Genomic DNA, 14,914 nt, shown 5'->3' on the forward strand with positions numbered 1-14,914 from the left:
CTCCCATGCTTTTTGAAGGAGAGGGGTAGGTTGGGAGTCTCCAACATTCATTCGTTCATTTATTCACCTGTTCATTCTTTCACTCATTCAGCTAGCCTTTACTGAGCAGTTACTGGCTGTCCCAGCTCACCAGGAGATGTGAGAGGAGCAGGCACTGCCCTTGCCCTTGGGGAACTTAGTTGGAAGCTGTGGAAATCACTCACTTCTAAGAAAGGGATGCCCAGCCAAGGGAAGACACTCCCCCAGGGTCCCACAGTCAAATCCCAGGGCCCAGTGGCCAGGCGGGGAGGGGCCTCAGAACCCGGGAATCCACAGGGCTGAGGTGGACTGGGCCGCAAATGGTGCTGGGTCTCAGATGGGCAGTGGGGTGTGCCCGCTCAGCTCCTGTATTCTAGAAGAAAAAGCATTTCTTGGATCCCCCCTGCAGTCTTGGTGCTCAGAATAACAAATTCCACTGACCACCCCCCCACCCTATGAGCCTAGATGACAGGTGCAGAGTCTCTCATTTACAGGATAAAGAGACTAAGCCTGGGAAACACACAGCAGCTTATGGTGTGGGGGGATGGGGTACCCCCTAAGCCCCCTCTGAGAGCCTCCCCCACCTCCACTGCCCATGGTTTTGTTCTTCCCCCAGACAATTCCTGTGGAGCTTCCGACTGCCAGGCGAGGCCCAGAAGATTGACCGCATGATGGAGACCTTTGCCACCCGATACTGCCTCTGCAACCCAGGTGTCTTCCAGTCCACAGGTGCCAGTGTGGGAGGGGACCCTGCCAGACACAAATCTGCCTTCCGAGGCACCTCGGCCTCTCTACCCCCTCAGGTCTCTTCCAAGCACCCAGACCCTGGGAGCCCAGATCCCCTCATGAACACTCACTACTGAGTGTCAACTCTGTGCCAGGCCCTCTGCTGGGTGCTTGTCAGGCAGAGCTGCCTCAGGGCATGATCCTTGGGAGAGAAGGGAGGAAATAATGGCACAGGGTGCTAAGGCACCAGTGCCTCATCTGAGGGCAGGGATGGGGGACTCAGCGTGTCCAGGCTGGCTTCCCAGAGGTCCTGAGGTCTGAATGGGGTTTTGAAGGATGAATAGGAGTTCTCCAGGAGGTCAAGGGGAGAAATGGCCTTTTGGGCAGGAGTTCTAGTTTGAGCAAAGGCACAGAAGCATGAAACAGCCTGAGCAGGATGCAGGGCGCAAAGGGGTATAGAAAGATATCAGCAAAGCTCAGTCGTCCACATCCCCCAATATGGTGGGCGAAAAGTCATCATGGAAGGCTTGTCCTGGCCTCTTCTCTGGGTCTGAAGATACCATAGCAATAACCAAGTCCACATACTGAGCACTCCCCAGGTGCTAAGTGCTTTACCCATGCAAAGTCATGTAATCCTTACATCCACTCTACAAGCTCATCAGTGTTCTCATCCCTGCAGAACACAGACTCCGAGAAGTGACAGGAGCTTTTCAGCAGTATATCCATGGGCAAGTCCTACAGAGCATTTGCCTACATTGTAGTTATATATAAATTAGGGATTTGCTTGTTTGTTATCTGTCAGCCCCACAAGTCTAAATGTCTCACAAGGATGGGGACCATACAGATTTTTTCACCAGTGAATCCCCATTCTGTAGCACTTAGGAGGTACACAATAAATATTTGTAGGAAGGAAGGAATTTTAAAGCACCAGATTTGAATCACAGTCTCACTACTTAATTTTGTGACCTTGGACATGTAAACTCACTCTCCCTGTGTCTCAGTTTCCTAATCTGTAAAACAGTGGTGGTAACAGTGCCTACCCCATAGTGCTGTCAAGGGCTGTAAAGAGCTTAGCACAGGGGCTTCCCGGGTGGCGCAGTGGTTGAGAGTCCGCCTGCCGAAGCAGGGGACACGGGTTCATGCCCCGGTCCGGGAAGATCCCACATGCCGCGGAGCGGCTGGGCCCGTGAGCCATGGCTGCTGAGCCTGCACGTCCGGAGCCTGTGCTCCGCAACAGTGAGAGGCCCGCGTACCGCAAAAAAAAAAAAAAAAAAAAAAAAGAGCTTAGCACAGGGCAAGCACCAACATTAGTGCCACTGCTACCAGAGGCAGAATCATTGATGTTCTAGAACATGAAGCTACTTCAAAGTTAAACCTCCTAATATTGCAGATGGGGAAGCTGAGGCTCTGGGAACTCAGGTACTTTCCAAGGTCAACCAGAGAGTTGGGGACACAGCTGGACTTCCCTGGCTCTGGACCCAGGGCTTTAAAACATCATAAAGAAAAAAAAAAAAATCATAAAGTAGCGATCCCCTCCTTCCCAAACGCTCAGCCCAGCCTCGCTCCCAAGCACATGGAAGTCTGAATAATGGAACAGGAGCGCGGCTCCAGGAGCCCCACAATGCTAATTAGATTACCAAGTGGCACATGACGAAGCCCTGAACAGTGTTGCCAATAATAAGCATCCTCTGAGTTCCGAGAAGGCAGAGAACAGAGTGGGCAGGGGAGCTGGGAGGGCTCCGTGGGGAGGAGGGCTGGAGCTGGAGCCCAAAGAGGGGGAGGGTTTAAGTGGGTAGAAAGGGAAGAGGAGGGAGTGCCTGGCAGGGGCCCCAGCAGGAGCAGAAGTACCAGGGTGGGAAGGCACACAGGGGCTCGGGAACTGACAACTGAAGCTTGTTTGGAGCAGGGAGCCCCATAAGAGTGGGAGGCATGGCCAGGCCTCAAATGCCAAGCCGGGAGGGCAGAGTGGACCTTCAGGACATTGAAACGGCCCATTCTTGGCCCCTAGAAGGGATTGGGGCAGGGGAGGGGGGAGTGGCCAGGGCCAAGACTGTGACCGCTGTCCCGTCCCGCAGACACGTGCTACGTCCTGTCCTTCTCCATCATCATGCTCAACACCAGCCTCCACAACCCCAATGTCCGGGACAGGCCGCCCTTCGAGCGCTTTGTGTCCATGAACCGTGGCATCAATGATGGCAGTGACCTGCCTGAGGAGCAGCTGCGGGTAAGAGGAGTGTGGCCTCACCCAGCCCCGTCCCCAGGCATCCAGGAGGAGCCCGTCCTTAGGTCCATGGCCCAAGAGGGGCTCCTCTAAGATAGGCCGCTCCAGGAGAGGGCGCTGCTGAGACGGCCCTCCCAGGTTGGTAACTGTCTTGAGAGGGACCATCACAAAAGAGGTTGATCCCGAGAAGGGCTTTCCCAAGTGGGCCCATCTTAAGAAGGAGGTCCAAGACTGGACACCCAGGAGGTCCTCCCAGACCTCAGCCTTTGGGGAACTCTGGGCACCCATCATTCACACCTTCCAGAAAGGGTGCCTCACGCAGCCTAGGTCTATTTTTTGGAATCCCAGATTCTTAGACTCTCAGTGGGTCAGGGCTGAAAATCCCCAGACTCTGCTCAAACCCCTCCCTCTTTCAGAGAGGAAGGAACAGGTCTTCCACAGGCTTCACATCAGCTCGAGAGTCGAGCAGAACCCAGGTCTCCCATCCCCTCCTCAAACAGCTCCACCCCTGCTACACTGCACCGAGCCCTGTGCCTGGCACGGGGCACCCAAGGATGAGTAAACCCACGTTCGGGGTCTAGTGGGAGGATGATATACATGTGAATTATAACCCTGCATGATTCATGCTGCACTGACCATAGGAGACACAGCTATGGAGACACAGAGGTCACTATTATCACTCTCCTGGGAGCAGGGGAAGGGTGCCATCCTGGAAGACTCCACAGAGGAGGTGACTTTTGAACTGGGCCTTGAACGTTGAGTGGGAGTTTGCCCAGAGGAGAAGCAGGGAAAGGACATTCCAGAAAGAGGAACTGGCCAGCACCTGACCTGGTTGGGAAAGGGAGGGGCATCCAGAGTGGCCAGCTGGGTACATACAGACAGTGATGGGCACCGAGGTTGGACCAGAGAGACCATAGCTTCGAACGACAGCCTCAGGAGTTAGCCTGCTTCCTATGGGCAAAGCGGAGCCAGGAGCTGTTTTAGAAACACAGGAGTGAGATTCAAAGCCTGGCTCTGCAAAAATGAATTGACGGTTCATTTCTAGGACCAGAGACGACCCAGAACTCAATAGAGCTTCACTTCCCTCCAGGTCAGAGCGCGGCAGGAGGGGAGGAGACTGTGTGAACCCCACCCTGGCAGCTTAGCACCCTGTGTACCTCCAACAGCAGAAGTCTGGTCGGTGGGGGGGGAGAGCCTGAGTCTTGGAGCGATTCTGGTGCCCCTCAGTGTTTGAGAACAGCTTGGCCCTTAGCCCACCCCCCTCCTTGGTCCCCAGAGACAGTTTATCCTGGTGGGCGGGGGGCACGACATAAAATGAGGGCTTGAGAGTAGGTTAGAGCTCAGGTCAAGTCCCATCTCCCCGTTTGCCTGCTGGGTGACCTTAAATAATGACTCACCCTCTTGGAGCCACCATTTCCTCAACCAGGAGAACAGGGATAATGATGTCTGCATCACAGAGCTGCTGTGAGTAGTAATCTTAAAAAATGTAAAGGGCATAGCCCATGCCAGTACATAGCACAAGCTCTAAATGGTAGCTTAGGTCAGCATTAAGAGTAATTAATAACAATTTAAAATCCCCAGCCCTTAGTAAAATGCCTAAAACGTGAAAAGCATTTGAAAACTGGTAACGCATCTCATTGTGGTACTTGGGGCAGGAAGCTGGGCACACCCTGTCCAGCAGGTAATGAGTTAACAACATGCCAGCACCAGTCCTGTGGGATCTCCCAGGTGCCACTTTATTGCTTCAGCCCCCAAAGAGCCTCCTTTGGCAGCTCCCTCCTTAGGTATTTTTCCCAATTCAAGCCTTTTGTTAATAACAATGCACTGCATTTGTACAGAGCTTGTAACTTTCTTCTCAGGGCTTTCCGGTCTATTATCTCAATTTAGCTTCAAGCTCTTCCTGGGAGGTCTGGGAAGGGTTTATTATCCTCCTTGGCAGTGGAAAGGGGCAGGCACTGAGCAGGGAAAAGAACAGAGTGTTGGAGTCACAGCCACATCCAAGTCCTGGCTCCCCCATTTTCAAGTTGTGTGACTTTAGGTAAGTGGCTTGACCTCTCTGAGCTCCTGGTTTATAGGATTAGTGTAGGTAAGCTTATAGGATTAGTAAGGTATTTAGCACAGCACCTATGTCATTGGACTGGCTAGTTAATCCAGAAGCTTCCCAGGACACAAAGTGAACCACACTGGCCTGGTCCTTGCTCTTCAAGGCTTTCACAGGAAGCTGATCAGGACCGGGGGTCCTCTTGCTTTCTCTTGGGGTCTCATCTTCCCCATGCGTAAAGCAAGGACTCGGCTTTAAGCACCTTCAGGTATTCAGTTTGCAGCTTTGCAGAAGGATTCTCCAGGACACATAACATTTTTAAGTGACCTGATTTATGAAATTAAATTGACACAGATACATCATCTAAAGAGAGGTCACCCCGTGACCATGAGGGTGCGCAGCTGGGAAAGGCTTCAAAGAGGTGCATGACGGGAGCTGGGGCTCAGGCATGTTGAGCGGGTCTTGCCCTGGCCACCCTGATGGGGACAGGGTGAGTGCCTAAGAAACTCAGCCCAAAGGTACAGGGTGTAGACTCAGAAGATGGGAGATCAGATCCTAGCTCTGCCCTTATGGTTGTGTGCCCTTGAGTGTGAGCCTCAGTTTCTCCATCTGCAAAGTGGGCTGATGACACTGACCTCACATTGTTCTCCTGAGAAGCAGACAAAGCACTTCAAGCACCTGGCACCACTCACCTTGACAGGGTTGCCCAGAGAGGGAGCCAGGGTAGAGGAGGGGAAGAAGCAGAGAGGATAGAAGGAGGGCTTGTCCACTCTCCAGTGTCACAGGTGGAGAAACCGAGGTCCGGGCAAGGGAACAGTCTCCCAGTTCAGGGCATCTTCTGCTGCAGGCAAGGCCGGACCTCCTGGGTTCCCGTCCAAGCGTCTCCATCAGAACTGACCATATAATGGGCCCATTAAGTCATCTCGACAACCTTAGGCAGCAGGTACCATCCCCAGTTTACAGCGAAGGAAACTGAGCTCCAACAGAGGTAGCTGGCCAAGGGTCTCAGTCTGTGAGGAGTCCAGATTCAAACCCATGTCTGTCTGACTCCAAAGCCCTTCCCTCTGCAGAGACCAGAAAGCAAGATTAGGGGATGGAGATCTTGGCCATGTTTCCCAGCTTCCAGTTTCTTCCTGGCTGGAGGAATCTCAGCTCATATCATGGTAAAGATGGGGGATTGATGGTTGGCTTCAGGCTCGGCTAGATTCAGTTGCTCAGTGAGGTCAGAAGAGCGCAGTCTGGTCTCTCCATCTCTGAGCAACCTCCTCTTCCAAGTTGGCTTCCCTCTTACATAGGCTTTCCCCAAGTTGCAGCAAAGATGGCCTGGGCAGCTCCAGGCTTCCACCTTGCTTTATACTTTAAACTAGAGTCCCAGAATTAAGGCTTATTGAATTAAGGCTTATTGACTGGCATGGGTCACAGGTCCCTCTCTGAACCCGTCACTGTGACCAGTAGGATGAAATGCTCTGATTAGCCAGATGGGAGTCATTCACAGTCTCCTGAAGCCTGGGGGCGTGGCAGGTGGGCAGTGAGTGTCAAACCCCCCCCACCAGCAACCTGGACAGAAAGTCCAGGTGCAAGGATGTTTTATTACAGGGGGCGGGGCGGGGGGAGCCTGGGGTTTACAAGGTACAGGAAATGTGGGTGAACTGAGCTGTTTCCCTTGTGGGGGCAGATTGTGTAGGCTGTAGGGCGCCTGCCAAAGCTGCCATGGGGCTCCCTGTGGGTGTCATGAAGGATGAAGCCCTCTCTGTCCCCCTGCTCACCTCCTTGGGCCTTCAGAATATTTGTCTGTGCTGCTTGCTTTGCTGACAAGGCCTTGCTACCACAGATCTTGTTCAACCAGCCACCGCCCCTTGGGGAATCCCAGGGCCAGGCTGGGCCAGGGCAGGAGGGGTAAAGCGGGGCTTCCCGGCTGCTTTAGGGATACAGGGGCTCCAAACAGAGAAAGTGGTCCCTGCTCTTCCCTGCTCACCCCACCACGGCCAGCGGAGCCCACTCCATCAAACCCAGGAAAACCTGCTTCCAGCCTGCACTCTCCTCACCCCATCTCTTACCCCTCCTCGACCCCTAAGCTCCTGGATTAGAAAAGACCTTTAAACACCAGAAAACACCATGTCTAAAACTTTGGGGAATCGAACAGGACTTGGGAAAATTTTCATTTAAAATTTCAAGGAAACCATCTGAACAGCAGCACAGACAACTGCAACAGAAGGAAATGATGTCATTATCTCAACGATAGAGACCCAGCATTGTGTCTGGTTTTAGTCAGCAGAATTAGACAATTTAGAATGCTTTTTCCAAACACTCGGAAATCTGGGCAGCTCATCTATGGAACGCAGTGCCCCACGGCAGGGGGTTCAAAACACACAGGGGTGATCTGTTGCCAACATCCACATCTCTCCCACAGGGAGGTCTTAGCCCTGGCTTGCATACTTCCAGTGACAAGGAACTCATTACCCTACAAGGTTGCTCCTTCCATATTTCAGCAGCTCCAACTTCTAGAAAGTCCTCCATAGAGAACTAAAATCTGCATTCTGAGAAATTCCTACCCCCCAGAACAGGTCTCTGGTCTCTGCCTAGAAGAGGGGGCTTTAAGAGCCTAGGTCAGCATCCCACCTTGAGTCACAACATGGGCAGCCCATCTCCAACTCCCTAGCAGGTCCTCTGTGTCCCCCAACCCACGGTACACCTGGAAGTCTAGCTACTGCACCTAAAAGAAGAGGAGACCCCTTCCCCCTTAGATGTTGTCCAAAGAGGCCCTGAATCTGGCTGCTGTGCCCCAGAGTGTGTGTGTGCACGTGCGCACGTGCACACACACGCACACTGGTGAACATGTGTGTGCATGTACACATCCCAGCCAAGCATCCTGTCTCCGACACTCTCAGACATGGGGGTGATGGACCCTGACTCACTCATCTGACCCTTAAGAGCAGTGCTGGGTGGTCAGGGTGCAGGTGGGGGCTTCTCCTCCTCATCATCTTCCCCTCGACTTGGGGGGCAGGGAGGGGCTCTGACCCCAGTGTAGTCCATTTACTCTCCCTAGAACACTGGGGGTCAGCATTGTCCATTTTTCAGATGAAGACAGAGCAGCTCAGAGAGGTTGAGGGATGTGCCCAGGGTCACACAGTCATCAAGTGACCGAGCTGGGATTTCAACCCAGGTGGCCTGACACTGAGCAGGTGCTCTTGTTCCGCCACGCGTGTTCTGCTGCCACTGGCTGGGATTCCAGCAGGAAGGTGGGGGATGGGAACCATCAGCGCTAGGTCAGCAAACAGTTGCTAACCTGCTTTAGGCCAGGCCCTGGGGGAGGCTCTGGGGTTATGACACCCAGGCCTTTCCTGGAGGAGCTCCCCATCTACTTGGGGAAGTCAACCTCAGCAAGCAAACTGACAGCAAAATAACTGGCAGCGTGGGGACCATGGGTGAGGCAGCCAGCATGGTCTCTCTGCGGGGCTCACCCCACCCGCTCCATTCTACAATAGCACAGGGGGAGGGATGACATGGAGTTGGGGACAGGGGAACACCACTGGGCCTGGGGAGACCGGGGAGGTTTTCCCCAAGAAAGCCAGGGACCAAAGAGGAGCTAACAGGAGGGGAAAGAGTTTGCCCAGAGGGCCAGTGACCTGCCCGAGGCCACACAGGCTGGACCCAGGCCCTGGACTGGGATGAATGTCACGGCGGGTCTTTCCCTCCCTTCTCTGGGGGCAGAACCTCTTCGACAGCATCAAGAGTGAGCCCTTCTCCATCCCCGAGGACGATGGCAACGACCTCACTCACACCTTCTTCAACCCCGACCGCGAGGGCTGGCTGCTCAAGCTGGGTGAGAATGTCCTCATGCACGCTGGGGGACATGCACCGACGTGCCTGCACACTCACGCAACGCGGCTGCCACACACATGCACTTGACATGCAGCCTCGGGGGTGCAGTCAGGTCAGCCCCAGGTCTCCTGACCCCTGGAGCAGCAGTCTGCCCATCCCATCCGTCCATCTGTCTGTCCTGGGGATGAGGGGACAGTGCGGGAGGGGAACGATAAGCAGGAAGTGGGGACGGGAAGCTGACTGATTCATAGATAAACGCTTCAACCGCGGGTCGTTCTTCCTGAAGCGATTCTGAGGAAGCCCAGACCCAGTGAGGTTAGGGCATCTGCCCAGGGCCACACAGCCAGCCAGTGGCGGATTTTGGTGGGCAGAGGGTTGGGTGCCCTTGAAAGACGGAGGGAGTGTGACAGGATGTGGCTCGGGGAGCCTCCCCTCAATGGGACTAGGGGACACGGAGGGCCTCGGGCCTGCAGAGGGGAGCTGTGGCGTGTGCCACAGCTGCAGCGGCTGGAGGATCTGGCAGGGGAACTGCAGGGCCCAGCCATTTGCTTCTGCCACCCCCACACACTCCTGGGCGCCGCCCCAGCAGGGGCAGCCCAGCCAGGCACAGTGATCTTCCAGGGCAGGGGAGAACAGACGCCTCGTGCTGGAGCAGGGGTCCTGGCCTGGGGTGCCCATCCAAGCCCTCCATCTCTCCAGACCCACCTCCCAGTTTACCACCCTGCAGACTGCAGCCTCCTTTCTTGCCCAGCTGACTGTCCTCAGTCCCGGGGAAGCTCTAAGTCACAGATCCCAGCTCCTCCACCCACCCTCAGCCTGAGTTTCCACAGCCGCAAAATGGGGATAATCATCCCTGGGACAGTTAAATGTGTGGGAAGCCAAGCACTTGGGTTCTGGGGCTGGGACACTGGGGTTCGAATCCCAGCTCTGCAGCCAGACCTCGAGCAGATGACTTAGCCTCTCTGCACCTTGGTCTCCTCATCTGTAAAATGGGGTTAATAATGGTCCCCTCCTCATAGGTGGTTATACGGATTAGTAAGTGAAAGTTTTTTGAAACCTCTAGAACACTGCCTGGCAAATGAAAGATGAAAGGCTTATCACAGTGCCAAGCAGGGAGCGGGCCAAGGCATGAACGGAGGGGTGAGGGCAGCAGGAAGGTGCAGAGAATGACCAGCCTGCCCCAGGGCCTGATCATGGAGGAGCCTGGGTCAGGCAGCTCAGGGGCAGTGCAGGGGTGATAGAGCCACTCAGGTTTTAAGTCAGGAAGGGATAGATAAGGGGGAAGGTGAGGCAGGCAAGGGGTTGGGGGCTTGCTGCTCAGGTGGGGGCCCAGAGGAGAGTGTCTGAGGCCCTGCTCTTCTGTGGAGGGAAGTGCTGGTGGCCCAGGGCAGAGGAGGGCTGACTGACTCCGCCACTGGCTTTCGCAGGCGGCCGCGTGAAGACGTGGAAACGACGCTGGTTCATCCTGACAGACAGCTGCCTCTACTACTTTGAGTTCACCACTGTGAGCCTTACCCTGCCCTGCCACTCCCCCCAAACCCTTTCCAGACCTCCACTAAGCGGTCCATTGACAGAGCTTGGGGCCCCTTGAGATCTTTTGGACCTCCTCCATACCCATTGTACAGATGGGGAAAACTGAGCTACAAAGAAGGGAAGGGGCTGGGCCAAGGTGCAAGGCAGAGCCGGGGCTCTTCCCGTGCTGCTCCCCTGCCCTCTCCAGGGCTGCACAGAGTCGGGGGAGATGGGCACACTCCTCTCTGGGTCTAGGGAGCCCCCAAGGTCACTCCCTGCCCTTGGCTTTGATGCTCCATTTGCAGGTCCTGACCTTGTCTCCCATTCCCCTGCAGGACAAGGAACCCCGGGGAATCATACCCCTTGAGAACCTCTCAGTGCAGGAGGTGGATGACCCCAAGAAGCCAGTAGGTATCGGTATGGAGGCCCGAGGCCAGAGCGGCTGCGGGAATTTCCAAAACAGGGTGGGAGGAGAGGGGGTGCCCATCACACCTTCCGGGCAGCTCAGGGTTGCCTCAGTCTCCCTCCTGGGGCCGTGGATCCTGGGGGCAGGTCGATGGCATCAAGAGGGCCTGGCCTCGCTCTCTCAGAGCTCGCTCCTGACACTGGCTCAGGGACGTCCAGTAAGCCTCTGCGCATTTCTGAGCCTCAGTTTCCCCATCTGTCAACTGGGGATTTTCAGAAGAATCATGGATTTAGGTCGAGCCAGGCACGTAATAAGTTCTCAACAAGGGGGGCTGCAGCTTCCGCCCCTTTGCCTCTCACAGGAAGGCCCGGGGGTCGGGTATGTCCTGCCGCTCATCCAAGCGCTGGTCTTGCCCAAGTGTCTAGGCCTCTCTGAGCCTGCCGGAGAGCCCAGTATAGCAGCCCTTTCCTCCCACCCCTGCCCTGCCTTCACCTGGCCACTTCCCCACAGTTCTGCCTGGAGCTCTACAACCCCAGCTGCCGGGGCCAGAAGATAAAGGCCTGCAAGACAGATGGTGACGGCAAAGTGGTCGAGGGCAAGCACGAGTCCTACCGGATCTCAGCCTCCAGCGCTGAGGAGCGGGACCAATGGATCAAGGCCATTCGGTAATGGGTGGCCCGACTGGTGGGGAGGTGTCTCCTGTCACCTTCCAGAAGCGCCTGCTTCTCTTGGAGCCCTGTTTCCTTGTCTGTAAAGAGGGCTAACTCTAGAATCTCCCTCCTGTTTCTGGCATGCAAATCCCTTCCACACATATTCTGTGAGCATCCCCTCTGGGCCAGCACAGTGCCAGGTCCAGGACATAGGGGAGAGAGGCACCGCCTTCATAGGGATGGTGGAGGATCACGGGAGATGTTGCATGTAAAGCTCTTTGCCCAGCGCCTGTTAGCATCAGGACCCAAAGTGGCCCTGGAAAGACCTGATGGAGGTGGAGAGGAGGCCTTTCTAGGTGGAACAAGCAGTGCAGGCAAAAACAAGAGGGCACGTCAGGCCAAAGCCACGCTCACCTCCATTTTACAGATGAGGACTGAGGCCCAGAGAGGGGAGGGACTTGCCCAGGGCCACACAGCCAGTGAGGGGCAGAGCCAGGACCGGCAAGCAGTTCTGCTGGTTCCACCTGGGCTCTTGTCACCTGCTTCTGAGAGTCTGATGGGAGCCTGGGGAGGGGTCCAAAGACATTTGGGGGCAAAATTCCCAAGGCTCTCAGACCTCAGCCTCACCCCCTCTGGCCCCGCCCGTGGGACTCTGGGTTAGGCCAGCAAAGCTGGACACACCCTGGCTTGGTCCTTGCTGGGGTCATCTGGCTTTTCCCCTGAGGCAGGGCAGGCCGACCCCTCCCTGGGATATGAGACTCTTCAAGTCAGCCTGCCCAGCTCTGAAATCTTTTCACCTACTCTCACTCCAGAGCCAGCATCACCCGTGTCCCCTTCTACGACCTGGTCTCTGCTCGGAAGAAGAAGATTGCCAGCAAGCAGTGAGCTTCCTGGGAGGTGGTGCCCAGCTTCCTGGGAGGTGGTGCCCGGCTTCCTGGAAACCCCGTGACCTGTGGTACCTGGAGACCTACCTCCCACCCCAGGGCACCGTTTCCTGGCCCGCAGACACCATCCCTCAACCCCCTTCACTTCAAGCTGACAGCAGAGGGGAGGAAGGGCTCAAGAAAGAGGGTGGGTGGGAACCACCGAGGGCTCAAAGCCTGACCATGAGGCCGCTGGCCCTGGATACCCAGGAAAGGCCCCGCCCCAGCCCCAAGTCCACCGCAGTAAAGGGTGAGGAAGGCAGCCCAGAACCCAGCACCCCGCCCTCTCTCTGGGGCTCAGTTTCCTCTCCTGTCAGACGTCTCCTTGCCCTCTGAAATGCTGTCAGCCCTCAGAGCAGGAGGGGCCTGCATGCTTCCTACCCTCTGCCATGGTGATGACCCCTCCTTCTGTTCAGGGGGTTTCTCGGCCAGCCCCTCCCCCATCCTCAACTGGGGCTTGGCCTTCCCGGCCCAAGGGACACACGTACACATCTCAGACCCACCGACAAGATCTCTGGGAGACCCAAGAGCACTGGACTAGAAGCCCTGATGCCTCAGTCCCTGTCTCCAATTTGTTGTGTGCCCTCATCCAAGTCACCCTCCTTCCCTGGTTCCTGGAAAAGTGCTATGTTTGGTGAGAAATGTCTTGGCCCTTCTGGCTCTGTGCACTGTCCCCACTGCAACCTCCAACCTGCCAGCAATGGCCCTAGGTAGGTCCCAGCAAGGTGTGAGCTGGACACCTCCCTCCTCTGAGACTGCTTCCTCTCGGTAGAAGGACAGGATTGGACTGGGTCTCCCAAGGAGCTTCTGGCTGGAGATGTCTGCACCAGAGCTGGAGGGGACTCTGGACTGAAGGCTGCTGGGAGGCAGAGAGCAGAGTGGGCTCCATCCTCAAGGATGTCCATCTTAGAGAATGGGCGGGTGGGACTCCTCAAGAAAATGGCAGACAGCATCCCAGACAGATGTACTCAGGCGGAACTGGCGGTACAATCAAGAAGTCAAGAAGAGGGCTTCCCTGGCGGCGCAGTGGTTAGGAATCCGCCTGCCAATTCAGGGGACACAGGTTCGAGCCCTGGTCTGGGAAGATCCCACATGCAGCGGAGTAGCTAAGCCCATGTGCCACAACTACTGAGCCTGCGCTCTTGAGCCCATGAGCCACAACTACTGAAGTCCGTGTGCCACAACTACTGAAGCCTGTGTGCCTAGAGCCTGTGCTCCACAACGAGAGAAGCCATTGCAATGAAAAGCCCTCGCACCGCAACGAAGAGTAGCCCCCGCTCGCTGCAACTGGAGAAAGCAAGCGCACGGCAACGGAAGACCCAACGCAGCCAATAAAATTAATTAATTAATTAATTAATTAAATCTTTAAAAAAAGAAAATACTAAAATAATAATAATAAAGAAGTCAAGAAGAGAGCTTTGTGAGCTGTGGTTAGCAAGAGGGCTACCTGGAGGCAGCAGCCATGCCAGTGAGTGACACAGAAGCTTGTAGCAGAGTCTCAGCTACAGCTTCCCTGCTGGACCACTGCCCAGAGCTCCCGTGGTGGTGAGCAGGGTCCCAGCATCCTGAGATCCTCTGGAGTAGCACCATCAAGAGTGGAACTGACTTCCCAGCCTACAGGCAGGCAGCTCTCCAGGGAGATTCCAGCCTGGAGGAGGATTCCACGAACAGGTTTCTTCTCAGTAGCACTTCTCACCCCATCGCACAGGCCCTGGCCCTGGGGGAGTCCCTGGAGGGAAGTTCCCTGGCAGGAAAGCAGGATATGGGGTTACGTCTGCCCCACTCCCAGCCTGCGTGGGCAAGCGGAGCAAGGTGGATTCCCCCGGGGAAGGGAGGCAACCTCTCCTCCCCTCCACCTCCCACATGCACACATGCACACTCTCCAGGGTGTCAGGATAGAGAAGCTGCCTTGCAGTGGTGAGACCCCTATCTCTGGAGGTGTGCAAGAACCTGGTAATGATATTGCACTGAGGAGCATCTGGTTGGGCGTCTGCAAGAAGAAGCCTTACAGGACGTTTGAGGTCCTCCACAATCAGACTCCATGTCAGCCTGGGAGCTGAGCGCCACCTCTGCTGCCTCATTTGGCCCCTGAGGGGGCAACCAGGTATCATGGGCTCTGAGGTTCTCTCCTGCCACTGGTTATACACTGGCTGTGTGATCTTAGTCCACTTCCTTCCCCTCTCTGGTCCTCAGCTTCCCCCCACCACCCCACCCACATCATTGAGAGGATGGAATGGGGGATTTTCTGGGCATGAGTGACTGTTCTGGGAATCACTCAGAATAGAGAATAAAGCTCATGATTCAGCTCGTGAGTGGGGCTCTGTCCTGCCTGTGACTACATCTCCCATCCTTGAGCCCACCCTGCCCCTTCACCATCCCTTTCCCAGCCAGAGTGCAGGAGGGCCAGACAGGGAAAAGTGGACACTCCAAGGACCCTGGACCCTCATCCTCTGGGCACTGGGGCTACCACACTGGGCAGATCTCCAGGGGCTGCATTTGTGTCAGGGGTCCCTCAGAGCATGGGCAGGAGTGCACTGGTTCTGCCAAGGCCGGGGGAAAGCAAAAGAACTTTCCAATAGGCTGCACTGTCTAAAG

General features: G+C 55.7%; 1 protein-coding gene across 1 annotated transcript in view; it reads left to right on the forward strand.

The window, feature by feature from the left end:
- Positions 1–12,281, forward strand: part of CYTH4 (cytohesin 4) — a gene marked incomplete at both ends in the record, with an annotated part of 28,394 nt that extends 16,113 nt beyond the window's left edge. The window contains 7 exons of the mRNA XM_079714410.1: positions 635–747; positions 2,820–2,968; positions 8,718–8,829; positions 10,256–10,332; positions 10,676–10,747; positions 11,257–11,411; positions 12,209–12,281. Coding sequence (XP_079570536.1) covers positions 635–747; positions 2,820–2,968; positions 8,718–8,829; positions 10,256–10,332; positions 10,676–10,747; positions 11,257–11,411; positions 12,209–12,281 — 751 coding nt within the window. The remainder of the gene's footprint in view (positions 1–634; positions 748–2,819; positions 2,969–8,717; positions 8,830–10,255; positions 10,333–10,675; positions 10,748–11,256; positions 11,412–12,208) is intronic.
- Positions 12,282–14,914: the final 2,633 nt, after the last annotated feature.

Source organism: Hyperoodon ampullatus, assembly GCF_949752795.1.
Source record: "Hyperoodon ampullatus genome assembly, chromosome: 11".
NCBI classification, from domain to species: Eukaryota; Metazoa; Chordata; class Mammalia; order Artiodactyla; family Ziphiidae; genus Hyperoodon; species Hyperoodon ampullatus.